The 24664-nt window shown below is 36.6% G+C and overlaps 1 protein-coding gene across 1 annotated transcript in view; it reads right to left on the reverse strand.

Annotated features, from left to right (window-relative positions):
• Positions 1-24664, reverse strand: part of CAND1 (cullin associated and neddylation dissociated 1) — a 58655-nt gene that overhangs the window by 11981 nt on the left and 22010 nt on the right. The window contains exons 3-14 of the mRNA XM_030548788.1: positions 21288-21442; positions 13825-13948; positions 13091-13347; positions 12905-13010; positions 11783-11928; positions 9103-9395; positions 8183-8324; positions 5740-7233; positions 4365-4460; positions 1161-1330; positions 903-1067; positions 483-590 (exon numbers count right to left, since the gene is read on the reverse strand). Of these exons, the coding sequence (XP_030404648.1) occupies positions 483-590; positions 903-1067; positions 1161-1330; positions 4365-4460; positions 5740-7233; positions 8183-8324; positions 9103-9395; positions 11783-11928; positions 12905-13010; positions 13091-13347; positions 13825-13948; positions 21288-21442 (3256 nt within the window). The remainder of the gene's footprint in view (positions 1-482; positions 591-902; positions 1068-1160; positions 1331-4364; positions 4461-5739; positions 7234-8182; positions 8325-9102; positions 9396-11782; positions 11929-12904; positions 13011-13090; positions 13348-13824; positions 13949-21287; positions 21443-24664) is intronic.

Genomic DNA, 24664 nt, shown 5'->3' on the forward strand with positions numbered 1-24664 from the left:
GCCCTCTGCACACACACCCCCTCCCCAGGGGCCACAGGGACATGGTGCCAGCCACTTCTGGAAGCGGCATGGGGCCACAGCAGACAGGCAGCCTGCCTTAGCCCCGCAGCGCCACGAGACTGGCAATCCTGCAGGTTGTATTGAAAGCCCTGATGGGCCAGATTCAGCCCGTGGGCTGTAGTTTGCCCTCCCAGTGCTCTAACTCAACTATGCATAAACAGACTACTGGTGCACTTTATGTGAGTGAAGCTACTACTTTGGGCATCTTGCCTTAAAATACAGTTGAGCTGTGCACAAAGTCTACGGATGTAAACCTACTGAGGATCATCAGTCCAGAACTACAGGTAATACTAAATTCATATGAACAGCTTCTCAGACAGCAATATTCTTCATATTCAAGTCTCAGGTTCATAACATTTCTATATAACAGCAAAAAGTTCAAAGTATTACTCAAGATCATAAGCATCAGTTAAAGACAGTACCTTTGTTGTACATGTGGCACGTAAGGGTTCAACAAGCCTATCCAATCTCTGCAGTACTGCACTTGGACAAAGAGTAGACAGTCTCACCAACATTAGAAACGTTAGCATCTATGGGGAAAACCAATTCAGAGATAATTAAGTTTTGAACAATTAAGGTCTTTTCTCTAGTTCACTATACAAGGAGTTTTAAAACAGCAACATCCTTGTACAAGTGTGATTCGCTATACATCTGTACATTCGCTGTACATTTAAAAACAGTTTTCAGGTAATATTTATATCAGCTTTCTAGTCAATTGAACAATATTTGCACAGCAAAAACATTGCAAAATATTTAAAAGAAGTCACCATTTAGCCAACATTTCATATTAATTAGGTCAGAATGCTCAAGTTTAAGCGTAAATGTACAAGATGATAATTTACCTTAATGTCATAATGATCCTTCAAACCATCTTCAACATGGTTTAGGAATTCAAATATGTCTAGCCTATCCAGACAGCTATCTAAAAGAGTGTACATGCACTCAAAAGCTGCCTTTCTAATGTCCAACCCATCATCAACTGTATGCTTGAATGGTCCCATTTCCACCTGTACACAAAAAAAAATTAGAAAAGAATATCTTTACTAAAATTTAAAATCAGCTTATACAAAATATTTTGCAGTCTCACCAAGTTCACCTACCTCTCTTATTAGTTCCTTTCTGACTTTTGTTTCATTGTAAAGATGAGGAAGCACAGTATCTAAAAGGTCTCTTATTAATGATGGTTTATTGTGTGCTGCTGAATTAAACGTCACTAGGGCCACTCTCCTTACATTGAGATCTGGGTCTTCCAATGTTTTTAGAAAATCACCTGCAAATATGCCAAGAAATCAATTACCAAGAGAGGTTTCTATTTGCTATTCTCAGAAACCTGGAAATATTTTTCCACATGGGATTTGTTTTTACCTTTTAATACAGAGCTTTTTAGTGTGAAAAACTGTTTTTGATGGAACTGACATTGCTACATTTAGCAGCAACACTGTAAACTATACATTAACTAAAATCAGTTTAAAGATTTCAATAAGTTTCAGTTTACACAGCAGCATAACTGCCTAAAACAACGTGTGATGCAAGGCATGACTGCAGAAAGCATGTACAGGACACTAAGGTGGCTAGGGAAATCCCAAGTAATATTCATATTTGAATATGAAAAGACAAGAAATAAGAATCTACAGATGCTCCCCGACTTACACAAGCATTCCATTCCGGAATGCCTGGTGCAACTTGACTTTTGCTTAAGTTAGAAACGTATCTCCAACCATTATGCAAAAAAACCCCACCACTCCTATTTCTAGTTTATGGAACTTTTTCCATAAGCTCGGATTTACATATGTCAGGTTTACGTAACTCGGGGAGTGTCTGTATATGAAAAAACACATGTACATGTAATTTATGGTCTCTCTCACAATTTGAGTGATACATCCAACCAAATAAGGTTTTATACCTTAGATATTTAAACTGAGCAGGCAATATGCACTCAAAACAGCTACATGGCCATAAAATCTCATTACTTTTACAGAAGAAAGAAATATTAGTTATAAGGTTTTTGTTTTCTTTGGGGAAGAGGGAAGGGGAGAAATCTGGCAAACTTCCACATGGAATAGTGAAGCATGTGTGTAATACTACACAAGCTGGATATAAAATTCTATGACATAAAATTGAAATTATATCCTAGATATATTATATATAATATACTGATATATTAGTGTAATGAAGTTGAAACAGAAATGTTCTGTTATGCAGAAATAAGTTTCATGAGTTTTACCAGCATTTATACTCATTTTTAAATTGATACATTTTTATTGTTGAAAGGTAAGTCTTGTATAATAATTGAAAATTATATTAAACAATCATGAAGACTGCCATCTCTCCCCTTATTTCTTTGTTCCAATTTTCTTAAAACTTATACATGAGTAAGCCATTATAAACTCTAGAGTTTAAGATGAACTCTCTAATATAAATACTTGAAGTACCTTCCAATGTATATTTTAAAATAGCCTAGAATAGAAGAATCATGCACTGAATGTTCTTGAATTATCCTTCTTTTCATGGTAATTTAACATATATTAAGATAAAAACACCTCCACAGGCTATCCGCTGTCTAGATCCTGTGGAGATCAGTAACACAGTACTTCCTAGATGGAATAAATGCACTAAGAATCACATCAATACTACTTACTAAGTATTACGGGACGCTGCTATGAAGGAACAAAGTAAAAAGGGGAAAAAAACAGGATGAGTGACAAGCAAAACAAAAGTTCTAGATACTCAGTTTCTTTTTGTGTAACAAAAAAAAAAAAGAGGAAGCAAGGCTGACTAAGGGACAGGAACACTGCTGGAAGTCCAGGAACAAAACAAAAAGTGGGTTCCTAGCTCTCTAGGCCAGCAAGATCATTTGGAGTTACTCTAGACAAATTCAGACCGGAAATAAGGCATAAAGGTCAGAGTAATTAAATACTGCAACAATTTAACCAAAGGTCATGGTAGATTTTCAATCACTGACAATTTTTAAATCAAGACTGGATTTATTTCTAAAAGATCTGCTCTAGGAATTATTTTGGGGAAGTTCTATGGCCTGTGTTGTACAGGAGGTCAGACTAGATGATCACAATGGTTCCTTCTGGCCTTGCAATCTATGAATTTCTTCTAGCCCTATGAAAGAATGGCACTGGCTGATTCTGAAAGAAGGCCGCTCAAAAACTTTTCCAGGCCAGAGGCTTTGTTGCCATGCAGCAGTGAGTTTAGAGAACAAGTAGTAAAAAAGTGAATCTAATGAAACCACTTGCCTCAAAGAACACAGTTCTCAAAGAGAACCTGAGAAAAACAAACAGTAATGGAAGGGAGAAAAAAATACCAGTAAGGCTGTAGGAAAAATGGACTCAAAGAAGAAAGGGAAGTGAATTTATTAATTTTAGAGAAGGAGACTTACAAAGGCTTTTGGACTATCACATCATTAATGGCGATAGTTTCTTTTGGCTACCCAACCAATTTATGAAAGGCTTTCTTAAAACTTGAGGAAGTATAATAATAAAGCACAAATGTAATACAGATACACTGTAATATCTATTCCAGATACAGTTAAAATAAAGCCCAGACGTATCATAAGAAAATAACCTACTTGGAAATATGAAAATCAGACCATGGTTTGTATTTGCTTTAAAAATACATGATTTTATAAAGACTGAAAAGGTTGAGATCTAAAATAGAGTACTAAACACATATGTGTAGTAATGATGTAATTAATAGATTCTATAATGTTCTCTCTGGTGGGTTTGACCATACTACACAATGCTAGAGGGTCATGAACAAGAGTAGATCTAGAGGATCAGAAAGTCAGGTGACAATGCAAAGCTTGTTTTTCCTCCTAAAGACATACTGGATTCTTCAAGTATCTTAGTTATTTATGGATCAATAATATTTTGACAGCTGATTGGTTTCTTCAAATAATGTATAAAAATTATATGTAATAGCAATATTTCAGTTTCTAATGCAATACATGACTGTGTATATACATTTTAATTTAAGATTTATCACTTGAAAAGAAATTTAGCAAATAAAAAAGTAAATGGTTAGCAATCCTGCAGCTTTTGCTATCTATTTTGGGATCTCAGTGGTCTATCCTGAAAAGTTACCATTTTCTTAATGACATCCAGTAAGCTTCAGTCTACAGTCTTTAATAACAGCTCTCACTAATAGTTGTCATTGGTGAGTGTTTAATGCAGGTACCTGCAAAGCATTTTTTTTAAATAGATTCTTTACACTGCACACCCTGGTATAAAAGTTTGAATATTAACTGCTTAAAAAGAAATTTGGTTTTAATTTTAAAAAATATGTAAGAAACTTACCTATGCAGTTCTTTAATAGTGGATCTATGGGTTGTGGATGATCGGAAATCGTGAACTTCACAGCCGTAACCACTGAACTTCGAGCATATGATGACCCTAATACCAAACATGTCATTTTAGTTAAAAAATACTGAAGTTGCTAAATAATTTAATCAAATAAATTATATTATAAAAGTTATCTGTTCTCACCACAATATGTCTATTTTTCTAAGAAAGACACTTCTTGATACTGCTTTCAAAATACTAAGGAATTAAATGTCATTGATTGGCTGGCAAGGTGTTACTTTTTTCATGATTTTCCATTATTATATTTTAAACAGGGATTAATGTTAAATGTTAATTAGAAGTACATTAAATAAACTTGTCTTCTATACCGATGTCATTACATAATGAACGCCTTAATTAAAAACAGGAGTACTTGTGGCACCTTAGAAAGACTAACAAATTTGAGCATAAGCTTTCGTGGGCTACAGGCCACTTCATTGGATGCATGCAGTGGAAAATACAGTATACTTATGCTCAAATTTGTTAGTCTCTAAGGTGCCACAAGTACGCCTGTTCTTTTTGCAGATACAGACTAACACGGTTGCTACTCAGAAACCTTAATTAAAAACATATCCCAAATAGATCCAGCCGTAGTTCTATAAAGGAATTCTTCGTTCTAAACAAATGTAAATATCTGTATATATCAATACAACCCTAGAGGTGCAATTACTGTATTGAACTATATACAATGAACATATTATATATATTTATATACCGCTCAGCCCTTATCCTTATATTTTAGAAGTCTTTTGATTATGCCCCAAACTGTTTGCATGCTGCATTTGAAAAAAAAAAAAAAATTGCTGTCTACATGTTCTTTAGAACTATTTACATGATTCAGTTTACAACTCTTCACTAATAAAATCACCATTATATTATTTCAAAAGCCAGATTCTCATTATCAAAGTGTAGAAGCAATTCACATTATATACTACCTACTTCCTCCAGTGTAAGGAAAATGTTATTCTAAATACAATGACCATTCAAATACTTATTTGTAAAGCACAAATCTAATAAAATCTATACAATATTCAATTGGATAATTAACAAAAATTTCAGATCACTGCTCCATAATGTATAATGAAATTTAAATGCCTTATTTCTTATGCCTTCAGGCATATGTAAAATCAGGTGCCAAGAGGTAGCATGATCTCATTTGCTGAAATTTTCTGGAAGCAGTCCACAATTCAAGACGAGATTTTTTTATACAATAAAACTCAAGTGTAATCTATTGAGTATAGCTTAACAAACTAAGTCAGAAGTACAAAACTTCTTCTCTTCTCTTAACAGACAGCATATATATATACACGTATATAGAATGACAGCCTACCTGATGCCAAATATCCCTTGAGCCGTGGTAGCAGAGTCTCTGGGTCTATTAACGTAAGCTTGCCCAAGCATTCAGCAACAACATTTCTGGTACCCTCTTCTGCACACTCACAGTGTTTCAGCAGTAAGGCCCAGATGTTCTCAACATATGGTTTGAGGCCTGCCACTGATGCAGAGCTAATTATTTCTTTCAAGGAATGGAGAAGTAGGTATTGCCTCTTAGGTTGACTGGTTATTTCTTGTAAGACAAATGGTAGATATTCAGGAAGATTGCCAACACTAATACTGCCAAGGGCATAAGATGCTGCAGATTTGACTTCTTCACTTGGAGAGGAGAATGCTTCTAGTATTACAGACTTGAGCTCAATTTGTCCACTTAGATCAATATGATGCCCAACTTCCCCAAGAGACAGCAAAGCTAAAAGACGAATGGAATCTGTGGACCTTGAATTCTTGACATCTTGAATGAACTGACCTACTACAGCTGGTCCCTCTTTAGGGCAAGCACGTGTAAGAGCAGCTACACATTTGGCAATGGAATAATAAGACTGCTTGTGAGTAAGTGCAGTGCTCTGCGAGTACACTGGACCTGTTAACATGCGTAATAAATCCATATATCCTAAGTTATTTGTTCCAGTCACAACCAAAGCTTGGAAAAATTCTAGCATAGCACTAAGTGCTCCACCCTGCAATAATGGTGATCTCACCAGGCCAATAAGTTCATTAAGAATAGACCCACTGATCTTTGAGAGGGAGGAAGGATACACTTTAGCCAGTGTAGTCAGAAAACTGATGGCTATCTGTGAAACGTGCATATCACTTTCACTGATAAGAGGTGGAAGCTCATCCAGGACAGCATCAATCATGGCAGCTGTCAAGCTGTCACTGTAATTTTTAATTAAGATATCTAGAGCGGAAAGCGTGCCTAGTTTCAAAGCTCGCTGGTTCTTTCTGAGGAAAGAGGCAAGGATAGGAACTCCTTCCCCAAGGATTGGTCTCAGATCTATCTTCAAAGGAGAGCCAGCAATCAGCGTCAAAGCCTTCACTGTAGTTAAACGAGTAATCTCATTCTTTAGTCTCTCTAGGAAGATCTGAAGCGTAGTAGGCAGGTCAGTGCCCAGATTATCACCAAGGCTGCAGATGATCTGGCCCATACAGGAGATTGCCCTCTCTTTTACTTCCTGATCAATGTCAGCAGCCTTCAGTCTCTTGATGGTGCAAGTAAACAAATCTTTGATGTAAGGTGTGGCATCAAAGGAAGAAGGCTGGTCTAAAGGACGAATGACCTTCACAAGCTGCTGTGTAACCAGAAGTGCCTCTGATGTTATCTTGTAAAAAGGGTCTCCAACACAAGCTACAACTGGAGGCACCAGTGCTTGAACATGAGGATGGAAGACTTGGGGAGAATGGTTACACAGGATCACATACAGACAAGACAAAGCATCAATCTTCAAATTAGAGGAACTTGATTTGTCATTCAGTGAAAAAATTATCCCTGTAAAAGAAAAGAGATTCTATTATTTATGTATTTATTTTTAACATCAGAAATCACAAAAAGTCCTAAAGAATGCAGCCAAATCATAACATTTTCTGCTCTTAAACATTTCCTTCCAGAAAGCCTTTCCCACCTTTGATTTAAAGTAATAAACTTTCCAAACTTCTTCCACTCAGGCAGCACAAAGGCCATTTGATGGCTTGTGCTGTCTTATTCTTTTAACTACTAGAGTAAATTCTGAACACAAGTGCTCAAAATGACCACACTTAAAACATGTGCATGTGTACACATACATTCCTAGCAACTTCAAGAGACTGAAACAAGTTAGAAGTTTTAGCTGCATCTAAAGACTGACATATACTTAAACGTTTTATATAAAAAGTGTAATTCTCTGAAAAGTGATTATATAAAAGTGACATAGAAGACTGCATATTTGTAGCTTCTCAGTAGCTTTTATCAAAATTTGTCTAGTTTACCAATAAGAGTTTTCTAGCTACGAGCCCTGTAAATTCTACAACAAATCTGAAAGTAAAGCTTTTTTTTTTTTTGGCTCATCCACCACAACCAGTGGTAAAGATTCTGCATGGGTGGTAAAGGCAAAAATAAGGGCAGTATCTAGCCTTGCACAAATGGAAATGTGGGCAGAATCTGGTCTTCTAACTAGACACTAGTTAACAATTCTGATTCTAGACTAGACAAAATGAATCTAGCGTACAGGCCCAGCACTTTTTACTTTGGTTCTCCAGGGCTAACCAAAGTAAAAATGCCACTAAACTATGCATGTGGATTCACAAAGAAGCTAAGCTGCCACTTACAGTTGAGTGGTACTGTCTTAATTTAGAACTACATTTTAGAGCTTATTCTTAAATATCAGGATTTAAGGTTTAGAAATGTCTGAAGTTGAAGTCACACTTAACCTATAACAGATTTACTATTACATTTTTCATACCTGGCACAAGTACAGGAATGTGTTGTGTTAGGGCTCCAGGTAAAACATTTACCAGCTCAGTTAGCATGTTAAAACAACATTGACGAGTCTTCACACTCTTCTCCTTCATCTGTTTGTGCAAGGCTTTAACTATGTTGGGAACCTGTAGTAAATTACACACCTGTTAACTAGTTGAGCAGTTAGCATTTCCTTTACAGTTCTCTTAAATTACATAAAACAAACTGTCTCTCTGGGCTTTAAGTCTTCAGAAGAGCTGTATTTCTAGATATACTGAGAGCTTTAAGTTTCAGATCTTCAAATCAATTACCATCCCAAGAAATTTTAACTTAAAAAATTAAGGTCAGATTTAGCAAAACATGTTTTCCATGTAGCTTTTCTCTCAAAATTCTAGAAACAGAAATATTAATTACATAATTACCGTATTAAATCAATTTGGAAAATGATTCTGTTAATACCGCCACTTCTCTCTATTCTGTGGGTAAAATGTGTCCTACTGATCAAGTGTTGCCTTCCTTTTATTGTGAGAATTTATTTTTTCACCTATTCTGAATTTAACTAAACAGCTATAATAAGTTGTAGACTCTGAATGTTTTGTTTTATAATATGGGGCAAATAATAACTAGGTTCATAGACTCCACAGCATTTTTAGAGATGGGCAGCCAATAATTAAAAACAAATCAGCACTCTGAGTCCAACAGGTAATTCCAGTTTCCAGAGTAGCTGCAGGTATCTGAGCCAATTTACCCTACACTCCCTCTCAGATGAATTAGCAGAGTCAGAACCCATAATCTGTGTACAACTATAAGAAACAGGTGGCAAATAGTGATTTTGCCGCTTTCCACATGAACCCAGAGAACAATGAACAAACAGCATGGCCTTCTCTCAAATTCAAAGAACTAAAAAAAATCCTGACAGCTAACCTGACTCTGAAGCATTGTCAAAGGTGTCTCTCCTTGTTCCATTGCGTCAGGATCACACAGCCAACTCTGCACAGGTCGAGTTTGTTTTAAAAGAGAAAGATACGCATGGAAAACATCTGCTTTTACATTCTCCTCACGCTCTTTGAATCTGGCTATTAAAGCAGGAGATACAGTCTTGTAGAATTCTGGAAGCATTTCATGTCGTGTGCTAACCACAGCATCTAAACATTTAGCTGCTGCACGTCTCACTTTCCAGCTCATATCGTCATCATCACTATATTCATCATCACTCCCTTGACAAAATAAAATGAACTTCTATTATACACCAATTCACATAGAGACATTCCATGCTAGCAGTTTTGTACAGAAAGTTTTGATTTAAAGAACGCAAATTTATTTGATGCAAGAGATTGTTAAATGTGTAAAACTTACCAGAGACAGATGATATATTAGCCTAAGAAATTTAAGAAGCAGTCTATAATCAAGATACAGCAGAAGTATACAAAAGGTCATTCAAAACTGCCTTAGTCCTAAAACTAATTATCTACTTAGCCAGCTTCCTCACACCAGCCCCTCTCATACATCCCCTCAACTTCAGTTGCTAATTGAATAAAGTCATTCCCACCACACTTGTGGCCTTACTACATTTTTTATTTCAAATGTTTTCTTATCTATTCATCAGGAGAGACAATAAGGTAATAATAGCACATCAAAATTCTGAAAACTAGCCTCTTCACATTTTACTCTTGTTAGGGGCATTACACCAGCAAAAATTGTGCATGGGTTCAACACCATGTGGTTGGTCCTATTACCTGTATACAGACTACAATTATATTTGTATCCCATTCCATAAAAGAGGAGTCATATCAATATGCAACAGTGACTTCTAAAAGCCAAAACTTACAAGTCTCAGGTTCTTTCTAGGGTAGGAAACTGTACAGATTTTAATAATTTTACAAAATCTACATTGCTTTGTGAACAGAGACATGATATTGTCTTTCAAAGTCCTAAATACTCCACAATTTTGTTTTGTTAAATCTCCTCTTATCTCTCTACATTCTTTGTTATACCACCAATTTAGAAAGATCAATTTAGAAAGAACTAAATTATGTTTAATAAATAGTACATAAGATTTTGTAACTGTTAGAATATATACTCTTACGGCCTAAAAATCTAGTTCCCCTAAATCAGACATTTGTATTATAGGCCTGATCAGAATGTTCTATTTAACTTTCCTTTACTGGAAAACAAAGCCCTCTGAAGCAACTTCTATAGGATTGAAGTTAACTATTTAGCAGCTTAAGAGAGCAAGACACTTGTTTATCAGCAAACTCAACCATACTATTTTCAACAAAGAAAACAGAACAGAAGCAGAGCATGCAAGAAGTAAAGCAGATTACTATTTAAAAATTAATTTAAAGCAGAGCTAGATGTTCCAGTAGGAGAATGCTCTACCTTTCCCCCGAGACAGCTTAGGTTCAGATCTACCTGAGTCACAAGCATGTGAGTTTGCTGTTCTCATGCTCTGATATCCAGATTAAGTGATGGGCCAAAGTTTCAGTAAGTATAGCAAGCTATCCAGCAGCGATATAATCATTTTATACTTTTTATACCAAATCTAAAGAGGGACTGAGAAATGCACCCACTGATGGAAACTTTCCCTGGTAAGAGTGGTGGCCTAGTCTCTGTTTCAAAAGAATTTTACATCTCATTTTTAACAAAAACTAAGTTTCTAGCCCTATAGCTGCAAAAGTAACACCATCAGTTTACATTTGGTTATCTCTGCTGCTGCTGCTCACAGCTTTGTCAAACAGCTAAGTGGTATTAAGACCTTCTGAGTCTTCTACTCCACTCCTCTGCAACTGCAGCAATGTTTTACAGAATATGTTGTGGTGCTTCATCCAGTCTAATTGGACATTCTTTTTGTTCTCTGTTTGTACAGCAGCTAGCAAGAGATCCCCATCTCTGACTATGACCCTAGATGCTATGGTAATACAAATAAATAAAAACAATACACATCTCATGCAAAGAAGCATCTATCGCTTTCCCTCATACACAGGGCCAGCGTTAGGCCGATTTGCCCAATTCCCCGGAATCGGGCCCTGAGCCTAAGAGGGCCCTACACCAGTGCCTTTTTTATTTTTATTCACCCAGCAGCGCTCTGGGTCTTCAGTGGCATTTCGACAGCAGGCCCTTCACTCGCTTCGGATCTTCAACGGCGGGTCCTTGAGTGCCACCAAAGACCCAGAGCACTGCCAGGTGAGTACAAATTGGGCCCCACACTTGCTAAAACCGGCCCTGCTCATACACATCTTAAATTCATTCTCTAAATTTCTTCCAACTTCTAGTTAGGTCATACTAAAGAATTCCTCTGCCTCTCTCTTGTTACACCATTCAAGTACTTTTAGACAGTTATGTCATTCTTTACTATAATCCTGCTAAACTCACAATACCAGGCCAATGGATGCACTAAATAACTATATAAAATGTCATCTTGTTCACTTTACTGAGTGTAGTATATAGCCATGCCCACAAAAATAAAAGAGAAAAACATGAAAACGTCACACAATCATTTAAGTTTTGGAAAGACCTGAATTAAGACTTATCGAATTGATCGTTTCCATTTCCTCACAAGTTAGACTCAACTATCTCTTCTCTCCAAAACCAAGAGAAAATATACCTTGATCATCATCATCACCACCATCAGCATCCATGGCATTTTCATCTTCATCTTCATCATCATAATTGTAATTAGGATCATAGGTAAGGTATTTAAGACAAATGTTTATAATGGTAGACACATGAGGATAAACTTCCTTAGGACATCTGCATAATAAATTTAATAAGTTTAGCTTATAATATTAATATTGAACAATTAATTAACAATTCTTCTTTAACAGAAGAAATTTGTATCTATATGCTTTGATACTGATTCCACTAGCAAATTTAATACAATCACAATTCCCATTACATATCATGTTTTTTCTCAGAATTCATCTCAGTTACAAACATTCAGTACAATCTGAAACTTGCTATACAAGAACTCAGGCCAAACTGACACAGGGTAATTTAGAAGATTGGCAAAAATATGGAATTTCACCTTCACAGGCAGAATCAAACAAAATATAAAAGATAGTTCACTAGCCACTTTGTCATCTTGCAGTTCAGTTCTCATAATTCAGTTCCCAAAAACTACTGAGACAATTATTGCCATTGCAATCTGTCGAAGCAGAGGTCAAGGAAACAAGAAGATCCTCTCACCCCTTCAAGGAATGCAAAAGTAGAGGGATGGGGAAGTATGCTCTGCTGCTGCCTATGATTTACAGTCACAGATTTTTAAGGCAAAAAGGGACCATTATGATCTTCTAATCTGACAGCTATAGAATCTTATGATGTACCTTTGGAAATAAAAAGGTTCTGTCTCCACTAATGGGAATCTAGCACTTTCCAGAAGCATTATATTTATAAAAACAATGTTCTTATCTGTCACTATACATGAATAGCAAATCATGGCCTATTGTGCCAGTCTGTGTACATATTACACTGATTATCAGTTAAATTATAAGATAGTGATAGAAAAATCTGCTTTAGCAATTCAGGTATGATCTCTGACTCAAAATCAGAAAAGGTATTTTGTACCACAAAGACTATCACTTCCATCAGAAAGGAAACACATTTCTTGTGGCTTACTACAACTCTTTTCAATTGCTAAAGGACTAGCAATGACTTCTTATACATTCAAATGACAACCAGTCAACCTGTAAGAAAAAAAAACAAACCACATACCTTAAAAGTAGCTTACCTCCTAACAAAAGATTCAAAAGCTTGAATGCAATATTCTCTTAGTTCATCATCATCTACATTACAAAATTTTACCACTAAAGGGATTATTTTCTCAAGATATTCACCTGAAAAAGGAAAATTAGAAAAGTGATCATTCACATCTAAAAATTTGCAGAATCAGAGAAAAATATATAAATTCTCTTACCTATTCTATGACCTGCTTGCCTACTGATAGCAGCAATACACTGTATATAAGTCCTAGTTGTTGACATGGAATCATTTTTAGACAGCTCTGTCAACAGATGTTCAATGAGGTCAACAAAAACTATATTGCCACAACTCATAACCAGGTGACCAAGAGCAATGATGGTTCTTTTCCTCACAGCAAGCCTGGGACTAGTCAGCTGGGGGAGCAGACAGGTCAGAATTGAAGGATGGAAGTTAACAAGCAGTCCTCCTTGCCTTAAAACAGACAAAACACAAACTCAAACCAACTGAATCTAGAAATGATTTAATTCTTCTAGTGTATCATTCTTATTCCAAGTATTCCCAAAATGTCATACAAAAATATATATCAGTGCATTTAGAATTATTTGGAAAAAACTAAGAAACTAACTGCTTTCAGTATTGACATATATTGACAACCGAAACTGGCAACTAAAGACATTCTCAACAGCATCAAAAGATAAATGATGAGTTATTTGATTAATCAGCTATGCTTAAATTAAATATATTTTAAATTTAACAACTGTATTCTGCTACAAAGTCTCATTTTACTTATTTGAAATAAGTTACTCAACTTTTTCATGTTTACAAGGCCTAAATTATAATCACCTAAAATTTAATAACTAAAAAAGTTAAGTTCCCAGTGATTTAAACCAGTTAAAACATAGCATTAACCATTACATTCTAACACCATTTTGTAACAAGGATGCTTACCTGCTCAGCATATCAGCCATGATATCCAAGGCCTCTAATTGGACAGACACATCTTCCTGCTTGGCTATAGCACTTGTAAGACGCCCTGTGATCTTTTTACAAACATTAGCCGCTAATGCAGATCCTGAAAAGTACAACGAAACATTAGCATTTTGACAGTAAAAATGTGTAAATCTAATACCAAATGTCATATTCGCAACAGTTGAAATTACTTAGCAAAAATTTTAATTGTCCAATGTAAGCATAAATTGACTGCTTTACACTAAAACTGAAAGGCTGCTTTACCTAGAAACAGCTACTGAGCAAGATCTTCTTTCATTAAAATGTAAGAAAACTGCATACAACTCTAAGGAACAGAAAGCTGCTGGCATGGAAGAGCAGAAAGTAGAGGCCACTGAAAGTTTTCAACAGGGGATATTTGTTGACTGCAAGTGTGTGGAGCCAGGAGGAGATTATAGGTGGGAATAAAGAGACATAATAGGAAGAAAGTTTACTGGGAAAAGTAGGGAAGTAACTTGAACTAGCTGGGAAGAACAGCTGGTATTGTGAAGCGTCAAGGAGTTTAAGATAGGTTATCATTAATTTTCAGCAGGGTAGATAAAAATCAATGAATTTTAAAAAAAAATTAAAAATCTGATTTTTTTTAAATTTTAATCAGATTTTTTTGATAAAAAATGTGAGGAAAAAACCTATCTAAAGACAGGTTTCAGAGTAGCAGCTGTGTTAGTCTGTATCTGCAAAAAGAACAGGAGTACTCGTGGCACCTTACAGACTAACAAATTTATTTGAGCATAAGATTTCGTGGGCTACAGCCCACTTCATCGGATGCATAGAATGGAACATATAGTAAGGAGATATATATACACAAATAGAGAACATGAAAAGATGGGAGTTGCCCTACCAACTCCAAGAGGCTAATTAAGATGAGCAATTATCAGCAACAGAAAAGCTTCAAAAACAGACTCCAAGGAGAAACTGCTGAACTTCAGTTAATATGCAAAGTAGATACTATCAATTTAGGCTTGAATAGAGACTGGGAATGGCTGAGCCATTACACACATTGAATCTATTTCCCCATGTATCCTCACAACTTCTTGTCAAACTGTCTGAAATGGGCCATCTTGATTATCACTACAAAAGTTTTTTTTCTCCTGCTGATAATTGCTCATCTTAATTAATTAGCCTCTTAAGAGTTGGCAGGGCAACTCCCACCTTTTTATGTTCTCTGTATGTCCATATACAGTAACTTCTCACTTAAAGTTGTCCTGGTTAACGTTGTTTTGTTGTTACATTGCTAATCAATTAGGTATCATGCTCCTTTAAAGTTGTGTAATATTCCCTTCTAACCTCCTTTGGCAGCCACCTGCTCTGTCTACTGCTTGCAGGAAGAGCAGCCCCTTGCAGCTAGCTGGTGGGGGCTTGGAAATAGGGTGGACCGGCAGCCCCCATCAGCTCCCCCTATCAGCTTCCCACTCCCCTAAGTTCCCTGGGCAGCAGCTGCCTGCAGTTCAGCTGTGTCCCTCCCCCCACCGCCATATACTGCTCCTGCCCTCTGCCTTGGAGCTGCTCCCTGAGACTCCTGCTTGCTGTGCAGGGGGATGGGGGGATAATGTCAGGGTGTCCCCCTCCCCACTCCGCTTACCCCATCTTCCATAGAGCAGGGTTCAGGACAACGGGAGCTTGCAGCAGCTGCTGTCTCAGCAAGCTGATCTAAATCTAATTAACACGGCAGTGTACTTAAGGGAAATACACATATCTCCCTCCATTCCTGCTTTTGCAGAGTGAGAGAGTTAATCCTTGAGGGCTCAGCCAACCGCTAGTTCATCAGTTAGCAGTAAGGCATTTCCTGGGAAATATACCACCTTCTGACTCCTCCACCGCAACCAAGCTCACAATCATCATCACTGTGTACCTGTATTAGATTGTTTGTTTAAAACTCATTACATGCGTGCGTGTAGAGATATATATTTTGTCTGGTGAAAAAAATGTCCCTGGAACCTAATGTAAAAGGGGGGTTAATTCTTATGGGGAAATTGGATTCGCTTAACATCATTTCGCTTAAAGTTGCATTTTTCAGGAACATAACTAAGACGTTAAGTGAGGAGTTACTGTATATCTTCTTACTATATGTTCCATTCCATGCACCCGATGAAGTGGGCTACAGCCCACAAAAGCTTATGCTCAAATAAATTTGTTAGTCTCTAAGGTGCCACAAGTACTCCTGTTCTTTTTATCTAAAGATAGTTTTAATTAAGATATATTATAGCTCAACGACATCTCATCATGGAACAGGGATTATAAATTCTAATTCTATAGTATGAGACAATATATTCATTAAATGTTTAAGAAAAGTTTTGTAAATGAGTTCCAATAGTTTATGGATTAGGGACCCAATCTTATAGGGTTCCAGGGGCTTCTGTATAGATTATTTAGGTTAATCTTTCTATCTACCCAATGAGACTCAGTGCTCAGTCTAGAAGATACCATCAGAGATATTTAGATTTTTTGCAGTTCTCAAACTGTAGATTTGGGTCTCCAGAGATAACATGCTTATTAACAGCAAAAATGTTTTAAAATTAATAAATAAATAAATATACAGAGGTGAGAAATAACAGACCTCAGCCCTATTGTCCCTCCGCAAATTTGTGTACACACAGTCAATCCCTTACTTCTCTCTAAAAGCACAAAGTTTCAAAAAGTTCAATGAATAGAAGATTGTTGGGGGCGGAACAGATCTGGACAAGGAGAAGAAGTCTGGAGATAAATATGAGAAGGGAAAGAACAGGCAGCAGAAACGAAAGTGAAACTGTTCAAGCAGCATATTCCAGCAGTCTTGAGGTCTTTCTGAGTGTAGCCTTCATTGATTCAAGGTCTACCATACCATTCTCTCACTAGAACAGAAAACCTATAATGGCAGCAAGCCATAAAAGAGACCCAGTTTGGGAATATTTTAATGAAGTTCCTCTACCTGTGACTAAGACAGGCATGCATGTAAAACGCAAACATTGCAACAAAGAAATGCAGGGCCTGGTTGCCAGAAACCAACAACATCATGAGAAGTGTTCCTTCTCAGGAGGAAGCTGCATTGAAGATGATGAAAGGAACATCTCTGAACATGCAGGATCTTCAGGTTGGTAAACTTTTTTATTTCATACTTCTTTAAGGATTGCCTGTCTTCATGTTTGAGCAAAAAATATAGTTGTTACTCTATGGTACTACCATTTTAGATGTAGTTGTGATCAAAAATAAATAGCTGAAATAGGTGGATCTTCCTTTTACAATTTAACCTTTAAAGTAGTACTGAGCATCAGTGAATGCAATGAGTAATACTAAATGAGCAGTATGGTAATAATAATCAAATAACAGCATTGACTTATTTTGTTTAGGAGAATCCATCCTCAACATACAGGATTCTGAAGACTATCGACCTTCAAGATCACCATAATTTTCGATCATTTCAGAGTTATCTGCCAATAACAGTGTTTCAGTCACATTATGCATATCACATAGCCACAGTATATCACCTGTAGCAAAAAGAACAAAAAAAATCCCCATCATCCACAAACAACCATAGATAAATTTGTGATAAGAACCAGCAGATTACAAAAAGAGGTAATTGATGAAAAAATTGCCCAGGTTGTTTATGAAACAAACTCTCCTTTCTGTATGATTGAGAATCCACACTTCATTAACATGGTTCAGTCATTAAGACCAGGATACAGTCCACCCAACAGAGCAGATGTCGCAAGCAAACTGCTGGATAAAGTGCATGAAAGAGAAATTGAGCAGTGTGCAAAAGGTAAAATTGTTAACGTGAGTTGATGGGGTGGAGCAATGTCCATAATGATCCTGTTGTACATGCTTGTGTGACAACGGAAGAAGGGAATGTCTTCCTTATAGGAACAATTGCTATGTCAGGAAATGCACACACAGCAGAATACTTACAAGCAGCAGCAGTAAAAGCTATAACAAACTGTGACAAAAATTTCAAATGTCCAGTATGCAGCTTGGTCAAAGACAATGCTGCAAATGTATCGAAGATTAGAAGAAATTATTTACAAGAGAGTGAAGAGAGTCCCAAGCTAATAACATACGGTTGAGGTGCTCGTTTGATGCACCTCCTAGCTAAAGACGTCAGTTTTCCAGAAAAAAAAGGCTAATGTTGTTGAAATTGCAAAATACTTCCATAACAACCACTTTGCAGCAGCTGCTCTGAAAAAAGTGGGAGGAACCAAGCTAACTTTCCCACAAGACATGCAATGGAACTCAGTAGTGGACTGTTTTGAGAACTATATCAAGAACTGACCTAATCTGGTGACAGCTTGTGAAGAAAATCATGAAAAAAATAGATGGCACTGTCACAGCCAAAGTTCTCAACATTGGGCTTAAGAGAAATCTTGAACACATGCTCAGTACCCTGAAGCTTATTTCTGTAGCCTTGAACAAAATGCAGGGAAATAGCAGTTTTATTGCTAACGCTGCTGAAATCTGGAAGGAACTGAGTAAGATCTTAAAAAGAAAAATATGCAATAACAGAGTTAAATGACAAGCATTAAAAAAATGAATGGGACAAGCACTATCTCCAGCTCATCTTCTTGCAAATATTCTCAATACTCGGACCAGGGTCACACCTTAACTGCTGAAGAAGAGGAGTTGGCTATGACATGGACATCCAGCAATCATCCCTCCATAATGTAAACTAGAATCAACTTCAGAGCTAAGGGTGAACCATTCAAGAAATATATGTTTGCTGATGATGTTTTAAAGGAAGTCACACCAGTGAACTGGTGGAAGTCACTTAAGCACCTGGATTCAGAAACTGTTGAAGTGAAAATCTCACTTTTAACAGCAGTTGCTTCTTCTGTCGGTGTAGAAAGAATATTTTCTTCCTGTGGACTAAATCATTGCAAATTGAGATATCGTTTGGGACCCGAAAACGCAGGAAAGCTTGTTTTTCTTTTCCATATTATGAACAAACAGGAAAATGAAGGTGAAGACGACTGAATTAGTTGCAGAAGCCAATATTTTAAGTTTCTCATGTTGACCTGGCTGACACAGTTGATTTAATTGTTTGGGAGGTTTTTTTTAAATTTCATTCAACTATTTTAGTTAACAATTTTAACAAAAGCAAACCTGATTTTAAAAAATCTGGATGTTTAACTAAATTCAAAAATTCTTATGCTTGTTTTGTTAAAATATTATAAGTTTGCTGTTGAAGAAAAAAATCCAGAATTTTAGTTAAATACAACAACTTAAATATCTGTCTAGTGTTCTCCTAAAAGAGCATGGCAAGAAAATCCTCCAATATTAACGATTAACCTGTTGAATTGGAAATAGCTCACCTCCCAGTGGCTTCATAAATATATGCTTCAATTACCTTTGGTAAATGAAATAACCAAACAATCATTTATTTTCTGATATAGCTGTTAAATTAATCTGAAAACTTTTCAAAATAAATCACTTTAAAAATGTATAGTGTGCACCTTTTAAAAATAAAACCTACATCTATCGCTGAGTTGTGAAGAATATGTATTAAGGTTATAATCACCACCAAGAATGCACTTTTATGTAGAAATCCATGATCAAATCGAGTCTTCCTGACTAGTGATTTAAATCATGATTTAAATCGATTTGATTTAAATCAAATCCACTCTGATTTTCAGGTTTTATTCTTCTGTTAATTCAGTTTCCTAAAAGTTAGTTGAAATAATCCAATAGAAATTAGCTGGAGCATTTTATGGCGGAAGAGTAAGGAAACAAGCAGTCCAAATGCATTGTATTAAAAGAGCTAGAAGTCATAAGGCTGTATTTGACGCTTTGCTATAAAACCTTTAGTTTAATGAGTATTCATTTTTTCTTTGCCTCTAGATTACAGAAAGCAACAAAACTGACTTATCTTTTTAAAAAAAGCAGTCCAAATCTATTATCTATCTATAAAATATCTATTTCCCCCCTCAGTTAATTAATTTTAACTCTTTGTTTAGGCATTTTTGCCAGAAGATCCATTAACCAGCATAAAAGCCTAACTGGAAATCACTTACTATAACTTCTTTTTATAAATTATTGTATATGCTTATTTCTGCTAAAGGTTACACAAGCATGACTGGTTTTTGTTTTTATCTGAGGACCTTAAAGGGATGTAGGCACATCCCTGGGAAGGATTTTTTAAGTTAACATATGCTTTAATGGTGAGTGTTTTAGTTTAGCATAAAACATCTGTAGCATTTTATTATTTTTAAACATTCAATAGGACATTTGAGAGTACTTTTCAATACATAATCCAAAATAGGCAACATTTAGGGAGACTGCTTCCAAATGTCTAGTTAAACGTGTCAGAACACCTAACGTACATCCACTGACTGTAGGTAAGACAACAGAGACTAAAAAGGAGGCAAAAGAAATTGTATACCAGGGAATAAACAAGCCAAGAATGAACAGAAATGGAAGTAGTCCTAAAGAAACCCTGCATCATCTGCATCAGTGAGTGATGCTGAATAAAACTAAAATGTTAGACACTACATTGTGCCCATATTCTACCATCACTGTTCATGCTACTACAGTTGAGAAATTGTGCTGCAGATCAAACGTAACATATAGCACTAATTTTTGGCCTGCAAACAGTGGTTAAAAGAAAGTAAATAGAAATTCTCCACCAGTGCTATTTGAAAAATTTCAAAACAAGCTATTTTTTGCTGATTTTCTACCAGTTTATAGCATGGTCAAAATTTCAGCACATTTATTTTACCAATTCTACTTATCCAGGCTTATAACTGTGTTATACTGTTTAAAGTTTTTCTGCAGCTTGCTCCTTGTCATCAACCTAACATGAGAACTCCAGTCCTCAAATCCGTTTTGAGTTATCATTCCCTTCTAGCCCAGTCAAATTCACATACTGCACTCACTGTGGTATCTGAACACCTTCTAGATTTAAAAGAACAAAAGTGGCTAACATTTGGCAAGTAGAATTCCGTGAGATTGCCTTGTTAATTTTAGAAACACTAGGTGCATCCCAACACACATACTGGGACAAGAAATGATCACAATCCCATTAAAGAAAAGTCATCTCAATTTAAAAGTGCACTGTCCATTTTTTAAAAATTTACCCAAATGAGATTTAACTACTATTGTTAAAAAGCCTAGGAATATTGTGCCTGAAAATATTTAAGGTAGATATCTATAGCAAATGTAATCTGAAATTACTTTTAGCTCTTTTTACGGTGACTTGACTTCAGGTTTACCACATCTCTTTACATATACACACAGTTACCTATTTATGATAAAAGAAGCACCACACAAATGATTATCTCCACAAACGTCAATTTCAATGTCAGCAGCCACTGAGGGACAACTGAATCTGGTTCACTGAAGGACACTACCTTACAATGAAATAATTGGTTATAGAGAAGTAAAGTGAGACCTCATGTTTTAAAAACAGAGAAGAGGAGAAGAATGTAATTTCTTACCACTGGAAGCTGGAGGAAGTTCTCCAATGACTGTTTTAAGGCCAATGCTTGAAATATCACGTAGCTGCTCTTTATCCGAAAGCATGTTAGTACAGAGTGTATCCACAATGGTCTCCACTTGATACTCCTTCACTTTACTCACTAAAGGGCCAAGACTGAAATAAAACAAAAAAATGATGCAAATAAATCTGCAGGTTTAAACTGAAGTGATATCCAACTACATATACCATGTTTATGTTAAGAATCCTTCAAAATTTATTTTAAACATGTATTCACAGAGCTATTGTTAATACTGATGTTTGCAGGGTTGAGATAATGTTGCTATTATTTCTGCATTATTTCTATTTAGTAGTATTCTTGATGTGAAAGCCAAGTTTCAGTTACTTAGGTTACAATCCTTCTCCACCCACCCCCTGTAAATCTTCTGACACAATGAATCATTGTTTCAGACACATTTGCTTTGTATTGGGAATCTTAAACCCTCCAGATCCAACATATGTTGTATCAGTGTTGCTTCTTCATACTCTCAAACCCTGGAGTAACAAATAGAGTTGTCAGCTAAAGCCATCGCTTGTAACAAAATTACTATTATCCACTGATAGTTTGTATGCTCCACCATCAGTACATAACGTATTCATAGACTCACAGATAGATTCCTATACTACAAGGAACCCTTGCGATTATCTAGTATGAACCTCCTATATAACACAGGCCACAGGACTTCTCCAAAATAATTCCTAGAGCACTTCTTTTAAAAAAATTATCCAACCTTGATTTAGTGAACCTTGGTATATTGTTCCAATGGTTTATTACCCTTGCTGTCAAAAACGTACACCTTAATTCCATTTTGAATTTGTCAAGCTTCAACTTCCAGCCACTGGATCATGTTATGCCTTTCTCTGCTAGACTGAAGTGACCACTATCAAATATTTGCTCCAAGCAGGTACTTATTAGGGATGTAAAATATTAAACGGTTAAATAGTAAATATTAGTCTTCCCGGTTCACTCACTCTATTAAGCCCCAGCCCCGGCTCCACTTGCTGGAGCGGCCTCAGCCCCGGGGCTGGCCAGTTGACCCTGACCCCAGCCCCTGGCCAGCCAGAACAGCCCCAGCCCTTCTCCCTTTAATCGGTTAACTGATTAAATGATATAATTTTAATTGTTTAAACATCAGAGGGTAGCAGCGTTAATCTGTATCCACAAACACAACAAGGAGTTCAGTTAGTCTTTAAGATGCCACCAGAATCCTAATTGTTTAAACAGTTAACTTTTAAAATTATATTTACATGTCTAGTACTTATAGATTGTAATGAAGTCACCCCTTAACCTTCTCTTTGTTAAGCAAAATAAACTGAGCTCTTTGGGGGAGCCTATCACCCCAAGGCATGTTTTCAAATCCTCCTCATGGCTCTTCTCTGAACCCTTTCCAATTTATCAACATTTTTCTTGAACTGTGGGCATCAAAACTAGACACAGTACTCAAGCAGTGGCTGCACCAATCCCGATCTATTCCTACTCAAGATTCCCCTGATAATGCATCCAAGGATAACATTAGCCCTTTTAACCACAGTGTCACACTGGGACCTCATGTTCAGCTAATTGTCCACCATGACCCCCACACACACGCTAGAGTCACAAAATGAAGTATATATAGATATAGCAGGGTAAGAGTGAATTACTTGATTGCGTCATTACTCTAGACACGTTTTGAGCTCAACCACACAAAGACTGCTTCCAGTGCCTTAATGTGTGTCAACATACAACAGATGGAAGAACAAAGGGAATGAAATGTTACATCCAAGTTCTGTTGACGCCAAAGGAAGCCCTGTATCTGGTGGAGCGGTTGTCTGATTACATGCCTTCTTTGTTTTATTGAATCTATGATGGTTCTTTCAGTCAGTGCTTTTCCCATCTGGGTGGTCATACAATCCCATATTCTTTAATCAGCAACATCTATTTGCACAAAATGTTGTGATCATGAGTTGCTATAGTAATGGGCCAATTAGCATTACTACTGGAAAACCTAGTATAGCGGTAAAAATTAAAGCATGCCTTAAACGTTTTCCCAGCCTTCCCCACAATATTACTACTTCTAATTTTTTTTCCATAATTGATGTGATGGTTCTCCAAAACACTACAATGCAAAGTAAGAAGGTGCTGCTGTTTTTAATTGCTCTATTTCCCTCATGCACTAAAATGCATCAGTTTATCAGTGAAATATTAATTTTCTAATTTTCACTCAGCATTCCAGAGTAAAAAAGACAGCTGAAGAAGTAACTGGATTTTTTTTTTACTTGCACATCAAAAGACTTAAGCACATTCCAACTACCTGACCACATTCTGTCCGAATTGCACAGAACATTTAGAATTTGGCCTGCAATCATTATTATTGGTGATAACAACAAGCTAGAAATCACAGCTTGACTTTCAGATTTAGTTTGCATGGCTGAGTACACCACTGGTGTGCTGAGACCACGACCTACTTAAGCTGACCAATTAGGTCTCACTGTTCCTTGTAGTCCTCTGATTGTAGCCATCTGTTGCCTCTCGTTTGATAATTAGATTGTCAAGTCCTTGGAGTAGATATCATTTTTTCTTTTGTTTGTACAGTATCTACCACAATGAGGTCTTGGGTATATGACTACTGCTCCAGGGCACTATGGTAATGCAAATTATAAGTACTGATAGAGAAAAACCTTATATTTCAATACAAAGAAAAACTGATTAGGTAAATCACTGAGACAATCATGGAACACAATGCTGTTTTTACATAGAAACTTTTTACACTAGAATCATACAAAGCAAATCTAGCCTTAGGGCTTGTCTACACTGCGCAGCTTTTAGCAACAAGGCCGTGTCAACACAGCCTTGTCGCTAAAAAAGTCAGAGTGTGTAAACATTCTCTGTAGATATTTTGTCGGCAAAACACTTCCAGGCCCGCAAGAAGCATTAGCTTTGTCAGCAGGAGAGCACGCCTGTCGACAAAGGCCTGGTCTACACTATGCATTTAAACCGATTTTAGCAGCATTAAATCGATTTAACGTTGTACCCGTTCACACAACGAGACCCTTTATATCGATATAAAGGGCTCTTTAAATTGGTTTCTGTACTCCTCCCCAATGAGAGGAGTAACGCTAAAATCAGTATTACCATATCAGATTAGGGTTAGTGTGGCCGCAAATCGACGGTATTGGCCTTCGGGTGGTATCCCACAGTACTCCACTGTGACCGCTCTGGAAAGCAATCTGAACTCAGATGCAGTGGCCAGGTAGACAGGAAAAGCCCCGCGAACTTTTGAATTTCATTTCCTGTTTGTCCAGCGTGGAGCTCTGATCAGCACGGGTGGTGACGCAGTCCCAAATCCAAAAAGAGCTCCA

This window comes from Gopherus evgoodei, chromosome 1 (genome assembly GCF_007399415.2).
Source record: "Gopherus evgoodei ecotype Sinaloan lineage chromosome 1, rGopEvg1_v1.p, whole genome shotgun sequence".
NCBI lineage: Eukaryota > Metazoa > Chordata > Testudines > Testudinidae > Gopherus > Gopherus evgoodei.